The following is a 15658-nucleotide window of genomic DNA, read 5'->3' on the forward strand; positions in this document are numbered from 1 at the left end:
TCAAAATATGTTTTATACACGGTATATAATATCGATCTAGGAACCGCAAATGAATAAGCGTTTCACAATAATTCTTAGAATATTTGTTAATAATAGAGCTTAATTCAAACTCAAACGATATTTTTTCGAATTGGTTTAAATTTTGCGCTTTTGTGTCGTCATTATATTATTAATTTCCCCGGAAACTACGTAATGTTCGGAAAAAGCTGAGCTTGTGAGAAGGTCGTACTATAAACTCTCTAGCTTCTCTAATTAACAAATATGTTTTACACAATTATTGAAAGAAATAGAATTAATTAATTATATAGATATATAAATAATTCGTTTAAAAGTTGCATCCAATATACGAATCTTATTCAAAGTAATCGTTAAAACCGTTTTAAATATCAAATACTTAATTGAAACGCAAAAAAATTAGAAAATATATAGGTAAATACAAAATTAATTCGTAAATGGAGGTATCAACTAAAGCTTCAGAAATCGTATAAGAGTGCAGTTTATAGTGTAGCATCAACCAAAAAGAATCCAAATATTTATTTTTATACGGACAATGGAAACGCACCATATATTCCCATTATCATCAAGTTACAGTCCGGAGATTGAGTTACGCCACTATTGAAGCATAAACAGCTTTATTTCGCGAACAGATTAATAATTGTTTATTAAAACCGCCATCCTTAATTTGGTTTATTTCCAATTTAAATAAAAATCAGCAATTACTTTCTGATACAATTTAAAAACAATGGGAATGCTTTTTGATGGCAACTCAATTCTTTTGTACGGTTCACTTGGATGGAGGCAATGTTTTTTAGTTGAGATAAATGCGGTTGAATTTTGTATATTTGAACGAATTTGTGCTTAGCTGTTGGTAATAAGCATAATACAAATACCCCGTCATAGTAATTTTTGTAAATACAAAATGCATGCTTTTATTCAGAGAAATTGTTTTTTTTTATAAAAAGTTTTCTTTTTATTTACAGTATTAAATTCAACTGTTACATACTTTTTTTAAGGTACGAGACCAGCCGAAAGTGTAGCTAAACTTAAACTTAAATCGGCTGATTACTGTAATTGCTACGCCCTGCCCATTACAATGCAGTGCCGCTCAGGATTCTTGAAAAACCCCATAAATTCTGAGCGGCACTACAACTACGCTCGTCACCTTGAGACGTAAGATGTTAATCCTCATTTGCCCAGTAATTTTACTAGCTACGGCGCCCTTCAGACCAAAACACAGTAATACTTACACATTACTGCTTTACGGCAGAAATAGGCGCCGTTGTGGTGGTAGATAATGGGTACAAAGTACCTGTACAAAGGAGCCTCCCACTTACTTATTTGTTTTCCGTGTCAAAGAGAAAACTCATGAATATAAATAGAACACCACGAAAATTTTCTCTTGAAAGCAATTAAACACTGAAATTAATATAACCGTGATGAATAACGTTCTAAGACGGAATCCCCAGAAATACATTTGAGTTGATTGAGAAACCATGTGGCAACACAATCTACGAGATAATTACCTTGCTTAAGAAACAGCTGCGTTTGTTGAAGACATCAAATTTAATTTTCTAATCACAAGAATGAATTAAATGTTTCAAACAAAAACAGGGGATTCAGTAATTTATCTCAGAATTTAAAATGATAACGAAAGTTACTTATGTATGAAGTATATTCAATCTAATCTTCTAAAAAAAGGGTGCGTACTTATTTACGCACGCAAGAAGTTATTGTTTTTTGGTGTAATAAAACAAAAATTCTTAAAAAAATATTTCTCGTGCCTTACGTTTGTGGAAAAAATAATATTATATTAAAGGAGATATTAAATACAACCAATGAAAATATTATTATACCGCATAATTTAGTTTTAAATAATGTGTAATTAAATATCATTAAATTATTGTTATACAATTTTGAAACTTGATTATACATTTAAATTTATTTAAATCTCGTCCATTGGTTGTGGTTCAGTAGAAAAGTAACTAATATAGTTGAGATGAGATTGTTGACAAGAGGCGTGGTAGTAAAAATTCACTCCTAATAATTTTTTACTGACGAGCCAATAGAAGTTTAATTTAAAAAATCTTTAAATGAGAGTTAACGCCACAACTGGACTTGGAGGTCTCTCAGTAACGAGGGCTGTTTTGTTAGTGCGTTACCATATTTTAGAGAATATTTTCACTGTTTTTGCCGATGATGAGACACCCAACCTCAGATAAGACATGTGCTCGTTTGGCTACGCTTGGAAACAATATTTGTTACACCTTGGACTATTAATTTACGGTTTTTGTTATTTAATTTTATTTGAAGTTAAGTTAATTTTGAAGTTTGTATAAACCGGTATTTTCCAACTATCTACATGGCCGAGACATTTGTCAGATCAAAGTTTAAATTTTAGTGGTATTTAGACCCTACAAGACGATCATACGGAAGTTTGTTACATAGAATATAAATATATAATTAGATACGTATCGACTCTCGCGGAATTAATCGATTTATAAGGATTTATAAAACACTTTTTTGACGATTACTCTCCGAACGAAAAAATAGATACAAACCGGTTTTAACTTATATAAATAACAATTGAATTTATCGGTTTCAAGCCTTGGTTCGTAATCCAACAAATATTCGATACTTTAATTTGTTCAAATAACAATTTCTGAAGACTTCTTTATTTAGTCCCCCAACTAACTACAGGGGGCGTTTAATTAAGAGTACGACTGATAAGTGATAGGTAGGTTACGATATTGGGGGGTATTTTAAACACGAGACCTGTTTGACAACGTCGCGATGTGTTGATGAATTGACACTTTTGTTATAAAGAGGAAATTTAACTTTGAAACACCCCTCGAGGAACAAACAGTGACGGGGCCTTTGTGGAGTTACGTTTGTTGAAATGTTGATTGATTAAATGAATATTAACAAAAGTAAATACATATTTGGCTTTATTCTGTTGACGTCATTTTGACTGATTAATATTACTTTGTTTATTAATTTGTATATAATGATTAAAGTGTGTTTGTTCGTTTTTAATACCGCCAGCCTGTTATCCTATTGCGATGAAACTTATGGTTGTTGTTACTTGTTGCGGGAAGGCTATAAAGAAAGTCAATAATATAATAAGATTTATTTTATGAAAATAAGGGACGAATCGAGCAGAACGTTCATCTGCCCATTACAATGCAGTGCCACTCATTATTCTTGAAAAACCCTAAAAATTCTGAGCAACACTACAACTGCGGACGTCTGCAACGCGATGTTGTTTTATTTTCCCAATTTCACTAGCTACGGTGCCCTTTAGACCGAAACACAGTAATGTAGAAATAGGCGCCATTACGAAAGAATATATATACTATATACATGTTAAAGATTACATAGTCTTGACCATAGATTTACGATTTATATCGTTACAGTAGTAACCGATTTTGATTGACAAGTCGTTAACAGTCAGCCACGCTTGGCATTAGCTCGTTAGTGTTTTAAATATTAAACCAAGCGTTCACAAATCAAAATTGCTTACGCATTGTCGGGCTGTCAGGTTGTATATTCGCTAGTATATTTTAAGCCTGTTGTCTTCAGAACATTCACGATTTTAATAAAATAAATATTATTTACATAAAACTCAGAAACTCTGACCATTTTTGTATCATAGTGTCAATTTTCACTATATTTAAGGAGTGCTGTCGCATCCGCATGTTGTTTGTGGTTTTATTGTATATTCCTGTTACCGTTTTTGAGACATTTACAAATTTGATCGAAACATTACCTCCTTACACAGCACTATAGTCAGACAACTTCGTGCGCGACCGTCCCACGGTGTAAGAGACGGTTGCGGGGACGGGTCAGCGGGTAGCTGGTGGTGTTGCGGGGAAGGGCAATGCGTGAGACAGTACCCCGTCCCCGCACCGTCTGTCACCCCGTGAAACGGTCGCGCACGTAGTTTTGGACAGCAGTAGACTAGCTCATCTCGTTGTTATCAGCAACACTGTTCCCCTAATTTTGAAGATATCGCGGAAACAAAAACAACAGATTAGATGTAGATGCCTTCGTGAATAACGACAACATGGTATTTGCAGGCATCGGCAGCTCATTACCAAAGTCAATTGTCCGCTCTGTCTGCGGAGAACGAACGGCTGTGCGGGCAGTTGTCGGCGGTGTCGGACGGACTCGGGGTCAACGAACACGAGAAGAAGTTGGACGACGTAGCACAGCAGGTCGTGCGGGCATTGCTTTCGCAGAAGGTGACTTCTATATACTACTAGCTGACCCAGCAAACGTTGTATTGCAACAGAAAGTAATTTAAAAAAAATCAATAATTAAAATTATTGGGGTAAAAAAAATAGATGCAACCGATTCTCAGACCCACCAAATATATGGTACTACAACAATTATTGTATTCGATTGCCATCTTGCAACACTTTAGCGGTTTTGTGGATGGAACAGAATAATATAAAAATCGCGATACAATAGTTGTAGATCGTAGAGGGGCGAAAATGTAAAGTTGTATGTATTTTTCAGTGCTGAATCATAATAAAATAATTGACATACTAAAATAGGGGTATTAAAAAAAGATATTGGCCGATTCTCAGTCCTACCCGATATACACACAAAATTTAATACATATCGGTTCAGCCGTTTCTGAGGAGTTTGGTAACAAACACCGGGACACGAAAATTTTATATATTAGATTTAAAACTCGATTGAAGTTACTGTAAAGCATGTATGTAAGCATTACTGTGTTTCGGTCGGAAGGGTGCCGTAGCTAGTGAAATTACTGGGCAAATGAGACCTAACATCTTATGTCTCAAGGTGACGAGCGCTATTGTAGTGCCGTTCAGAATTTTTGGGTTTTTCAAGAATACAGAGCGGCAGTGCATCGTGATATGTAGGGCGCATCAATTACCATCAGCTGAACGTCCTGCTCGTCTCGTCCCTTATTGTCATAAAAAAGGCAACGCATGATAACAGCCCAGGTTTATGACATTAGTATGCATTACAGCTACGTCTTACACTCGCGATATCTATGTCACGTTCTCTTAGTGTGCGTGCGTTGATCAAAATAGAGGTTAATATTTTCGGCGTGTTCACAGCTGTCATAGTCTATCTAGACGTATAAATTAATAATAAGGTTACATCATTAAAGGTTTAGTTACGTTAAGTGATACAAAGCAAAAAAAATATTTATATTCCAATTTATACCACAAAGGACCCGTGAAATGGCCACGGAATTAATTTTCAGCACAAAAAACCTGCCGAGAAACTGAATCTCTTAATCCGGCCGGAGTATTTAGATGGAAACTGAAAATTGTTTTCTCATAATTATAGGCGGGATGTTCGGAGCGCGTGGATTAGTCGCCGCTACATTCGCACATAAATCGTGCAAAATGGGACACTTCGGCCTTAGCCTGCACCGTAATAATTTTACCGAAGCTCCTACCACTATAATCTTGGCATAATCTGGCCGATAATGTGAACGTTTGCGTTTAAATCCGAACTGCGAATGTCCGTTGTTGTTTAGTTTTGGCGCTAACTTTTCAAATAAAGATGGCGGTGGCTGCAAGTGACAGCTTGATGACAGCGAGTAATGTTCGTGAATGTTTCGCGTTCGGTTTACTGTTTCACAATACCCAAATTCTAACGCAAAAGTTTAAAGCAAACCGAATATTTTACATACATACTTACAACTTTAAACGACATTCTAGTGATTGTGAATAATTTTATGGACGAAAAGTAATATTATAAAAACATAATGATTAAGCTTCTTTGAATTTAGTAAACAAAACGACATCTGGAAATCTATACGCAAACACCTTTCTAATCTTGGACAATTTATTCGTCTCTTGCTGTTAGACAATCGATAATAACAGGCCAGCCATATTAGTTAATAGTGTGCGTGACAAGCTACGTCTTACACTCGCGATTTGTATGACACTGTGTGTAAGTGTGCATTGCTCAAAATAGAGGTTAACTCAAAAATAAATTTTTTTCGTCATTTTCATAGCTGTCACAGTCTAAGGTCAAGGTTGTAATAAACAAATACTTAACTAGCTAAAGCTAAAAGCTATACCTCACTGTAAGGAAGAACTAATTAAGTATAATGAACAAAAAAAATTAACCAGTTTATTGCAATGTTAACCAATCTGACTTAATAACACTTCAAGCCATCAGTAAGTAAATAGTTGAGCCAAGGTACAAAAATGTTACCCGCATTGCGTCATCCTCAATGTGATTAATGCCGAATCTGGCAACACCAAGAACAATGACTTGTCTCTATCTTCCATCTCCCCCTTAATTACCACCCGTCAATTACGCTACTCGAATTTAATTTAGCTAATGAAGCGTAATTAAAATATACTCGTTTATTTGGAAGGCTGACAAGAGATAGATACTTTTAACAAAGATAATGAGATGGGGGAACGTTACAGAATACACGCCTCTGTTACCGGCGAACAAATTACCTTCAAACATATTATAAATGAGATGATCCTAATATACATATTGCTTTAACTCCATCTCCAAGACCACATATTTACATGAAATTATTTTAATGAATCTAATATAAATATTGACACTGAATCCTTTAGTGCCTTCATGCGAATTTGAATCTTATCGCGTCACTCGAACGAATTGTACATATTTCGCTGGACATTGCTGAACCATACCTGTTACGATCATTTTAACCATAGGATTGCCACTTGACGGCGATAAATAGATAATTAAATATTATTTTTTCACAACTAGCTTTTTAATTACCTACCTTGATCTACCTTTTGAAACTTTTTAGAAAATTATAAAAGTGTAAATTGTCTTGTTTGTTTTATTAGTGCATCCGTTATCAGAACAGTTTATTGTATGGATTATATGTTTAATTCCCAGTGGAAAACACGTTGATAAGTGACAGATAATACAACTTATCAGTCAATATTTCGCAGTGCACATCATCATTATCATATGCCATAGGATAATACGCCAACCATCAATTTGATTATTAACTTTCGTCTTTCCTTTCTTTAAGTTTCAAACGTGCAATTCGTTCCTACGTTTGCGAACTGTGGATCGTTACCGGAACCTTCATGGTACCTGGAATATACTTTAATAATGTTTACACAACACCTAAATGCGGAAAAATCACACAACCAACGGCAACGTCGACTTGCCTGCAGACAAAGGTTATTAGGCTAGTCTCAATTAATTATTTTTTTTATGATAATTAACCAGTGGATCTCTTCATATTTCAAGATTATTTTCTACATCCTAGTTCAACTTACTACTGAAACGAATTTAATTAATTAAATTAATTTATAAAGAGTATCTACAGAATGTATTGTATTCCAAAACAATGACACAGTACCATCGAGTTTACTGGTGGGAGGCTCACTTGCACAGGATGCCGACTAGATTATGGGCACCACAACGGCACCTATTTCTGCCGTGAAGCAGTAACGTATAAACATAACTGTGTTTCGGTCTGAAGGGCATCGTAGCTAGTGAAATTACTAGGCCAATGAGACTTAACATCTTATATCTCAAGGTGACGAGCGCAGTACGAGCGCTCGAGTTGTAGTGCCGCTCAGAATATAAATTTTTGGGTTTTCCAAAACTTCTGAGCGGCGCTGTATTGTAATGGACAGGGCGTATCAATTACTATCAGCCTCGTCCTTTATTTTCATAAAAAAGACATTATACAAAACATAAAATTAATCTTGTCAATATTATTATTTCAGAGTGTTCGAGAGGAGCTGGGCTGCGCGCGCGCTCGGATCCGCGAGTTGGAGTCCCAGAACCGGGCTCTCAGCACCCTGCTCGTGAGGCAGCTGCGCCCGCAGCCCAGGCCTTCGCCCGCTACGCCCATTACGCCCATCACTCCGCATACCAACAGGGAACTGCAAGGTACAAAAATAGCATCTCCCTAAGCATTACAAACTATCAAAATCTTTTGGGTTCTTTCAAAATCCGACTAGAGGAATCACTAAGAATAGCCCAGATTTTTTCGAGACTGGCCACGTTTCTATAATTCAAATTAGTAGTGGGAGGCTGCTTTGCACCAGATGCCGGCTAGATTATGGGTACCACAACGGCGCCTATTTCTGCTGTGAAGCAGTAATGTGTAAGCATTACTGTGTTTCGGTCTGAAGGGCGCCGTAGGTAGTTAGATTACTGTGCAAATGAGACTTGACAACTTATGTCTCAAGGTGACGAACGCAGTTGTAGTGCCGCTCAGAATTTTTGCGTTTTTCAATAATCTTGAGCGGCACTGCGTTGTAATGGGCAGGGCGTATCACTTACCATCAGCTGAACGTCCTACTCGCTGCGTCCCTTATTAACAAAAAAAAAATCAAATATATTAGGAATTATTACAGTGATAAACACGCTCTTTAAGATATAGCCCTCTTGTCGAAATAACAAAACGCTTCACATTAGATACGGTCTTTCTGGTCCTTCAAAATGTCCAAATTAATTCTCAGAGCATACGATTACGATACTTCATTAATAGTATATATGTAAGGGGGTAATAGATAAATGTATATCTAGCGGTTGTAAGAAAGCGTGTTCATCAACCTTTGTACCTACTAACTATACATAAAGTTATGAAGTAAATTTTGAGTCGTAGTGTGACCAATTTCTCACAAATACTAATGATTTCCAGTACACGTATTGGACGTGGGCTCGTGTGGATCCCTGGTCTCATTCCGTGACTCCCCGCCCCCCGCGCCGCCTGTACAGCACCCACACCCCCTCAACCAGGACGACAAGCGTCGTCATCAGATCCTGGCAGACATTTGGACTGAATTAAAGGTAATGTCTCTGCCAGTATTTATTCAACTAGTAAGTAATAGGGCTTGTTCGGAACTTAACGAGAAATGTAACTACCTATTTTACATCCCTGGTTGTCCCACCCAATTGAAACTGCACTAAAACAACCATAATGAAACAGAAAATAGAACACGATATATTATTTTTCTCCAGAATTCATCTCATCTCTTTAGTAAGGAATAGGTTCTCTATTTTCATACTTCTTCTCGTATCTCTTAATTTACTATTTTATTTACAATAGGCTTTATTTAAAAATTGATTGGATCAACACAATATTTCAGGGGTTAGAGGTAACGCCGGCTAATCTAGCACGAGCCCTGTCTGCTGTCGACCCAACTTTATGGGCGCCGCCTACGAGGCCAGTCACACTTAGTCTTAGTGTACCGCAACCGCATTCTGACTCCAATAAAGGTATTTTACAAAAGTGGAATTTTACGTAATGGTTTTATTTTTCAGTCAGGTGATAGACCTGTGTCACTTCTAAGAGAGATCAATGTTATAATATACGTTCCATTCAATAATTAGCTATCATAGCATAGATATATAGTATGAATGATATAGCAAAAAATTATATATTAAAAAGAATTTAAGAGTCTCATTTTCAAATGCTGGTTAATCCATTAAGATCACCCCAGAGCACTTAAAAGTTTTATTATGATGTTTTCCAGGTGATAGTGTTGGTAAAGAGGAAGATACTGGTGAAGCATGTGAAGCGGGTGCAGAATCTCCAGAGAGTGGTGCTAAAGACGAAGGCTATTCCACAATGTCAAGTGACGTCCAAGCTGATGCTTCACGACAAAGTGACCACGCTGTAGATAGGGTCCTTCCTGATCTCAACGAAGCTTCCGATGAAACTGATAACCAAACCATAGTTTCAATAAATCCTAGGGAATCTAGACGACATGCTAGAATGCTCGCCGAAGCTGATTATGTATATTTCCCAATCGGCGTGGCGTTTGGTGGAGTTAGAGGCAGTTACCCTCCATCAAGGCCTATCTTGCCCTTCCAACACGTTGTTAGAAGTTTTTCTGATTCCCAGTTATGTTTGAAATTTTTGGCCAGTACAACGTGTGCAACAAGTTGTCTAGATTCTCCAACACCCAGCTCAGGAGTTTTAGTGCTAGATTTAAAACCTGCGCCAGAAAGACCTTTAAGGAGGCCAGCTATAGTATCGACCACGAGTTCCGAGAGAGTATCTTGGGGAAGTACTTTAGATGAGCGCGCAGATGTTGCTCAATTCGATGCCGATTATGTTCAACATTGGTTAGAGCTTGATGATGCTAGGTCTGCGCTACAGCAAAGACATCGAGATTTAGCAGATTTAGAATATGATAGAGCTGAACTAGAAGACTGGAGTTTGTCTTTATCATGCGAGGATCTTAGAGACCGACAGTCTCCTTTCGCAGATCTAGCAACACCGGGCCAAATATCTTTATCCACTTTGCCGAGCATAAGAGAAGATGATGGTTTAGAGCTAGAAGAAGATGTTGGTGACTGTTTATGGAATGATTGTGGTTTCGCCACAATAGAAATAGACGAATGTAGAATAGCAGATGAAACAGAAATCTCTGATAAGCGATGGGAACTAACGGGAACACATTCACCAGGAGGATCATGGTCAAGTGCATCTGACGTACCTGAGAAACGTTCGAGCACGGCTTTAAGTGAAGACGGCGATTGTCCAAATATTGGTTTGGATTTCACTCGAGATTTTTACCGACTTGTTAAATATGAAAGCACGAAAAGTCTAGCATCCAATTCCTCTAGAAGTGTCCCGACACAAGATCAAAATGGTCATTTAAGAATTCATGATGTGCAATCTATGGCCTTACAAGATCGAGAACAAGCTCTACAAAATGTTCTCAATTTTATTGCAGAACAGCAAAAATATTGTCGTGACAGAGAAGAGTCTGATTCGATGTCATCTCGTCCCGTATCTGAAATACGCGAACTTCCACCTCCATACGCAGCTGCAGACTTTGATGAAGAATCCGTCGATCCACGTAGTGAAGTATCAGATGATAGAGCAAGGCCTGATTCTTTTGGTAGCTTTTCTGAAAATGATTCTTGTGATATTAATGCCGATAGGCCAAAAAATTCATATAGTGGTATAGTGTCTGTTTCTGAAACAAGATCAACGCCAAGGTTCATTGAAAAAGAGGAGCCATATGCGGAGTCCGATGATTATTATATGGAAATAACAAGAGCAGATAATGCTGAAAATGAGTTAGAACATCATTTACTCAAAGTTCAAAGAAAAAATGAAATAAATAAAAGTATTGTCGTAAATTTTACAGATCTTAATACATCATCTATAAAAGAAGATAAACTTAATGACCTCGAATCTAATCGTAAAACAGACCACAATTCAGCGCTAAAGGAGAATACGGTAAACATTAAATTAAATAAACAAGCTTCAAATGAAAGAGAGGTTGAAGCGACCTTAACCAAATCCTCTAGTTTTACGTATCCTGCTGAAACTGAGATGTCTTTAGTAGACGAAGTATTGAGTGCTTGCAGACGAAGCACCGGTGCTTTGGTAACCGTCCCTGAAGAAGAAGAAAGTTCATCTCCAGAAACAAATTCCCCGCAAATGACCGAATCGAACACAACCAGCACATCTGCAGCTGAAACTGTGATCATCAGCAACAAAAACGATACAAGGGATGTGAGGCGAAAGGAAAAAAGTAGAATACCTACTTTTATGGGCGGAAAAAGGCCCCCATCATCACCAAATCGGACACGTTCAAAAATACCTATATCAGGTAAAACCAAGCCGGTCTCAAGTCAAGCCTCTTGTGTTCCAGAATCGATTATAGTAAAACAGGAACACACTCTTAGTTTTCATGAGGCAGCAACATCCAAAGAAGTGATCGAAGAACTGAATAGGTAAGATCCGGTAGAGAACAACAACAATAATTGATTTTTATTTTCATTTTTTATACGCTAAATTTAAAACTTTCAGAATGATAAGGCAAAGCGAAGGAGCAGTTTTAAGTGAGGTGAGAAATGAAGAAAAGCCTGAGAAAGCACAAGTACAGAAAGACAACGCGCTTTGGACACATACTGGATGGGTACACGTGGAGAAAGATATTGACTTCAGTGATCCAAAGGTAAGACACCAATTAAAGCAATACAATCACTTGTATGGTTTACAACTGCATAAATGGCTTTAATTTTTTCAAACGTTAATTAGTGAGTTATTCAGATTATTTTTTTAATTTTTCTTTTGGGATACTACGAGTATTTAATGTCAAATAAAGCACTTACACAAAAATGGGGAAACAAATGTCGCGCTGAGAGAGAAGAAATGGCGTAATAAACTCACAGTATTCTTTCTTGGCTCTTTTAAAAATATACAATTTTATAATGTGTCGTACTATTGCTATAAACAATTATTACATGTGACTAGTCCCAAGCTGTCCAATCGCTTAAATATTCAGCTGTTGAGTTGTATAAATTAGGACAGGTGATTATAAGTACCATCAGCCAAGCAAGTAAACTTTGAATGTTTTTCTTTATTGTTAATCGAATATATCAATTATTTTGTTTCTTTGACGGTAATAGTGCGACATTCTTAAGTACTTTTTTTAATATTACATAATAACTCGATATGGATATTATAACTAGTGTTATAAATTAGACAGTCACAGTTGACTGGTGGATATAAGGAATCAAATATTTTAATGAAATAAAGTGACGAGACGAGCAGGACGTTCAGCTGATGATAATTGATACGCCCTGCTCATTACAATGCAATGCCGCTCCAGATTCTTGAAAAACCCCAAAAATTCTGAGCGGCACTACAACTGCGCTCGTCACCTTGAGACATAAGATGTTAAGGCTCATTTGCTCAGTTATTTCACTACCTACGGTGCCCTTCAGACCGAAACATAGTAATGCTTACATATTACTGCTTCACGGCAGAAATAGGCGCCGTTGTGGTACCCATAATCTAGCCGGCAGTATGTGCAAAGGAGCCTCTCACTGGTCATCACAGTCCAAAAATACTTTGTAAAAGTAACTTATTGTCAAATATATTCGTTTCAGGCCCGTGCGAATCTCTTAGATGTGATGTTAGCGTCAAGTGATTCGTCTCCATCATCATGTAGCTCTTCTCCAGCAGAACCTCCTCCACCTTACTCGCGGCTCCACCGCCTTCATCGCTCCAGACGCCAAAAGACTGGTAAATTTATACATAGATGATTGCAAGGCAGTGAGAATTATTTAATACCACTTGAAAACTTATTTTATAGTTTTTGCAACATTGCCTTGCATGAAATTTATTTTCTTTGTTTTGTACTTTAAATGTCTCATGCAGTTGACCTGCTCTAGGTATTCAACTAAGAAGTTATTTTCTATGTTGTGGGTCCTCTGCATGAGATCAAAAACTTTCTTCATGGGAATGGTCTGAATGTCTTAAGTCAAGTTTCATTTGAATTTTCTTTTAATTATACTACTACACTCTACTACTGTTCATGCATTTTGTAAGTGTATGACGAGATTTTGCTGACGTACAGCGCAAGGCAATCCGGCAAATTACATTTGGTAAAAAACATCTAAACAAGAGCTTGATATGTTGTTTGTGATGGTGTCTGCAATGTGCTTATAGAGTCTAAAGTATACCATATTTCAAATCATGTATTCATGGGTTTTCTACATAACATAGGTACGTGTGCATTTTCATTTAACTGCATCACCTGGTTTGGCTGTCTACGTGTCACCATCTCTGTATACGCTAAACCTTGATTTTTGTTGCTAATGTGTATGAGATTGGTGTTAAAGAAGTTCGAATATTTTTGTTTAAAGCTTAGAATAGCCAACTAGAACATTTTTTTCGACGCACATTGTTCGGTTGTTGCGTAGAAGATTAATAAAAAATCGATTAAAAACTGTTTAGTAATGATACCTATATGCTTGCGAAAGGTTCGAACATCTTTGGTTTTCATACTCTGTTGGCCTTACAAATAAACTTGGTATAAAGTCATAACTGATGATAAACAAAGAAAATGCAAAATGTTTACAATAGCGTTCACAACACTGTCAATACAATGATAATTCTGAAGTTTTCCGAATGACAAGCTGCCTTGCAAATAAACGCGGGAAGCGTTATAAGTCCGAACTATCTATTCGTAAGTAAAATGTCTATTTGTAAACATTTTACATATTCTTGTTTTATGCTTTAACTTTATGCCAATTTTATTTGTAAAGCCGTGTGTTTTTATGTATGTGCTTATGGTATAAATACTTTATATTACTAATTTAATTAAACACTCGATAACTTTTGTAGTAAAAACACTGTTGTTAAATAAATATTTGACATTATATCATTATATAAACTCAAATAATTTAACAGCAATCATTTCTATATTTCTTCATTTTTATTTCATAACATTTGAAGAACAGTCAGTTTCATAGTAGTAAGTCCATTTCGCTTGCCAATGAGTAAATAGGTAATCTCGAATGTTTAATTAATAAGGAATGCATACACGGACTTGATTTATAACATTATATACTGTTTAACTAATTATGATTTTAACGTAAACGGTTTTTTAGTTTGAGTTCTTTATTACAATTTTGATTGTAATTTAGAAATTATTATTTGTCTCTTGCAATAAAATCAGCACGTGTATGCATAAAACGAAAATAAAATTGCGACAGGTACAAATGAACGCCGGAACTAGAGTAAAATAATACCTACTAAGACCGGAATCCATAGGACGCCATCTTGTTAAAACACGAAGTATAGAGTGAAGTAATAATGAAGTTTGGACTGTTATTTTCATATCAGCCCTAATATATTAATAATAATAATTAATATTAAGCCTTTTTTGTTTGTTCTTCAACAAAGGAGTTTAATTAAGTTCTTGAGTGACGTTCGTTCTGGTGCCTGTCGCACACACTGTCAATAGCTTGTTGTTTAATTAAGTTTTATGTGACTCACTATTTTGTGGACTAATCAATACAATGAAACCAAATATAATTCAATCAACATAAGTGAGCAATATTTTTTTGGATGACAATTTTCATTATATTTTTGAAGTAAAGATATTGTTATTAAGCTTATAAAATGTGTCAAGTATGGTCAAACAAGTAGATAATGCAGGTAATAGCCATTTTATAAAACTCGTGCCAGATAAGTATATGATTTTAATCTGCAGGACCAATCGACAAAACAAGTATAAATATTTTTCCAAAAGAACTTTAACTTTTTTAATTGAGGTCAATAACAATTTAAAATAAAGGGCCATAAATTAAAAAAATACTTTTAACTTTTGCGGCACAGGCTTGAGTTGTTTCAAATAATTATCTGTGTTAAACTTCTTGTCATGTTGTCGCAAGATGGCCGCAAGCTACGTCACTCTGCTCACTCTCACGCACCATTTCACGCTCGCCTCATCTCGTGTACTAGCTGTCTGGACGCACGAAAATCTGATCAATTACGTTGGGAAATTAAGATGTATTTTTAAATGAAGTATTTATTTTAAATGAGGTCAATATTTAATCACAAAAAATAGATGCAAATTTCACGTAGCGAATGATACTTGTAGGATGTAAATTTTTACAATTTTTTTTAAGTTTTATATTTTACAATATAATTAAAAAAACCTAATTCTTTGCTATATTATGCTTGAGTGTCCAACGGATGGACGTTTTTCCTACGTGAAAAAAGAATCTATGTGATTGGTCAGAATTGGTGTGGGTAGTTGTATGTTAGCTGTAGCGGGTAGTATGGAGCGGTGCGTAGCGCGCGAGTGCGAGCGACGGTGCTTGTGCTGACGCGCGTTGTCTCGTCCAGAGGGCGGTCGGTTGTAGCCCGCTAACTGGGTTGCGTTCGCTGCAG

The 15658-nt window shown here is 36.3% G+C and overlaps 1 protein-coding gene across 1 annotated transcript in view; it reads left to right on the forward strand.

Moving 5' to 3' along the window:
• Positions 1 to 15658, forward strand: part of LOC126969783 (uncharacterized) — a 242924-nt gene that overhangs the window by 224734 nt on the left and 2532 nt on the right. The window contains exons 4-10 of the mRNA XM_050815722.1: positions 4077 to 4241; positions 7725 to 7890; positions 8648 to 8796; positions 9096 to 9225; positions 9483 to 11703; positions 11780 to 11927; positions 12865 to 13000. Coding sequence (XP_050671679.1) covers positions 4077 to 4241; positions 7725 to 7890; positions 8648 to 8796; positions 9096 to 9225; positions 9483 to 11703; positions 11780 to 11927; positions 12865 to 13000 — 3115 coding nt within the window. The remainder of the gene's footprint in view (positions 1 to 4076; positions 4242 to 7724; positions 7891 to 8647; positions 8797 to 9095; positions 9226 to 9482; positions 11704 to 11779; positions 11928 to 12864; positions 13001 to 15658) is intronic.

This window comes from Leptidea sinapis, chromosome 1 (assembly GCF_905404315.1).
Source record: "Leptidea sinapis chromosome 1, ilLepSina1.1, whole genome shotgun sequence".
Classification (NCBI taxonomy): domain Eukaryota; kingdom Metazoa; phylum Arthropoda; class Insecta; order Lepidoptera; family Pieridae; genus Leptidea; species Leptidea sinapis.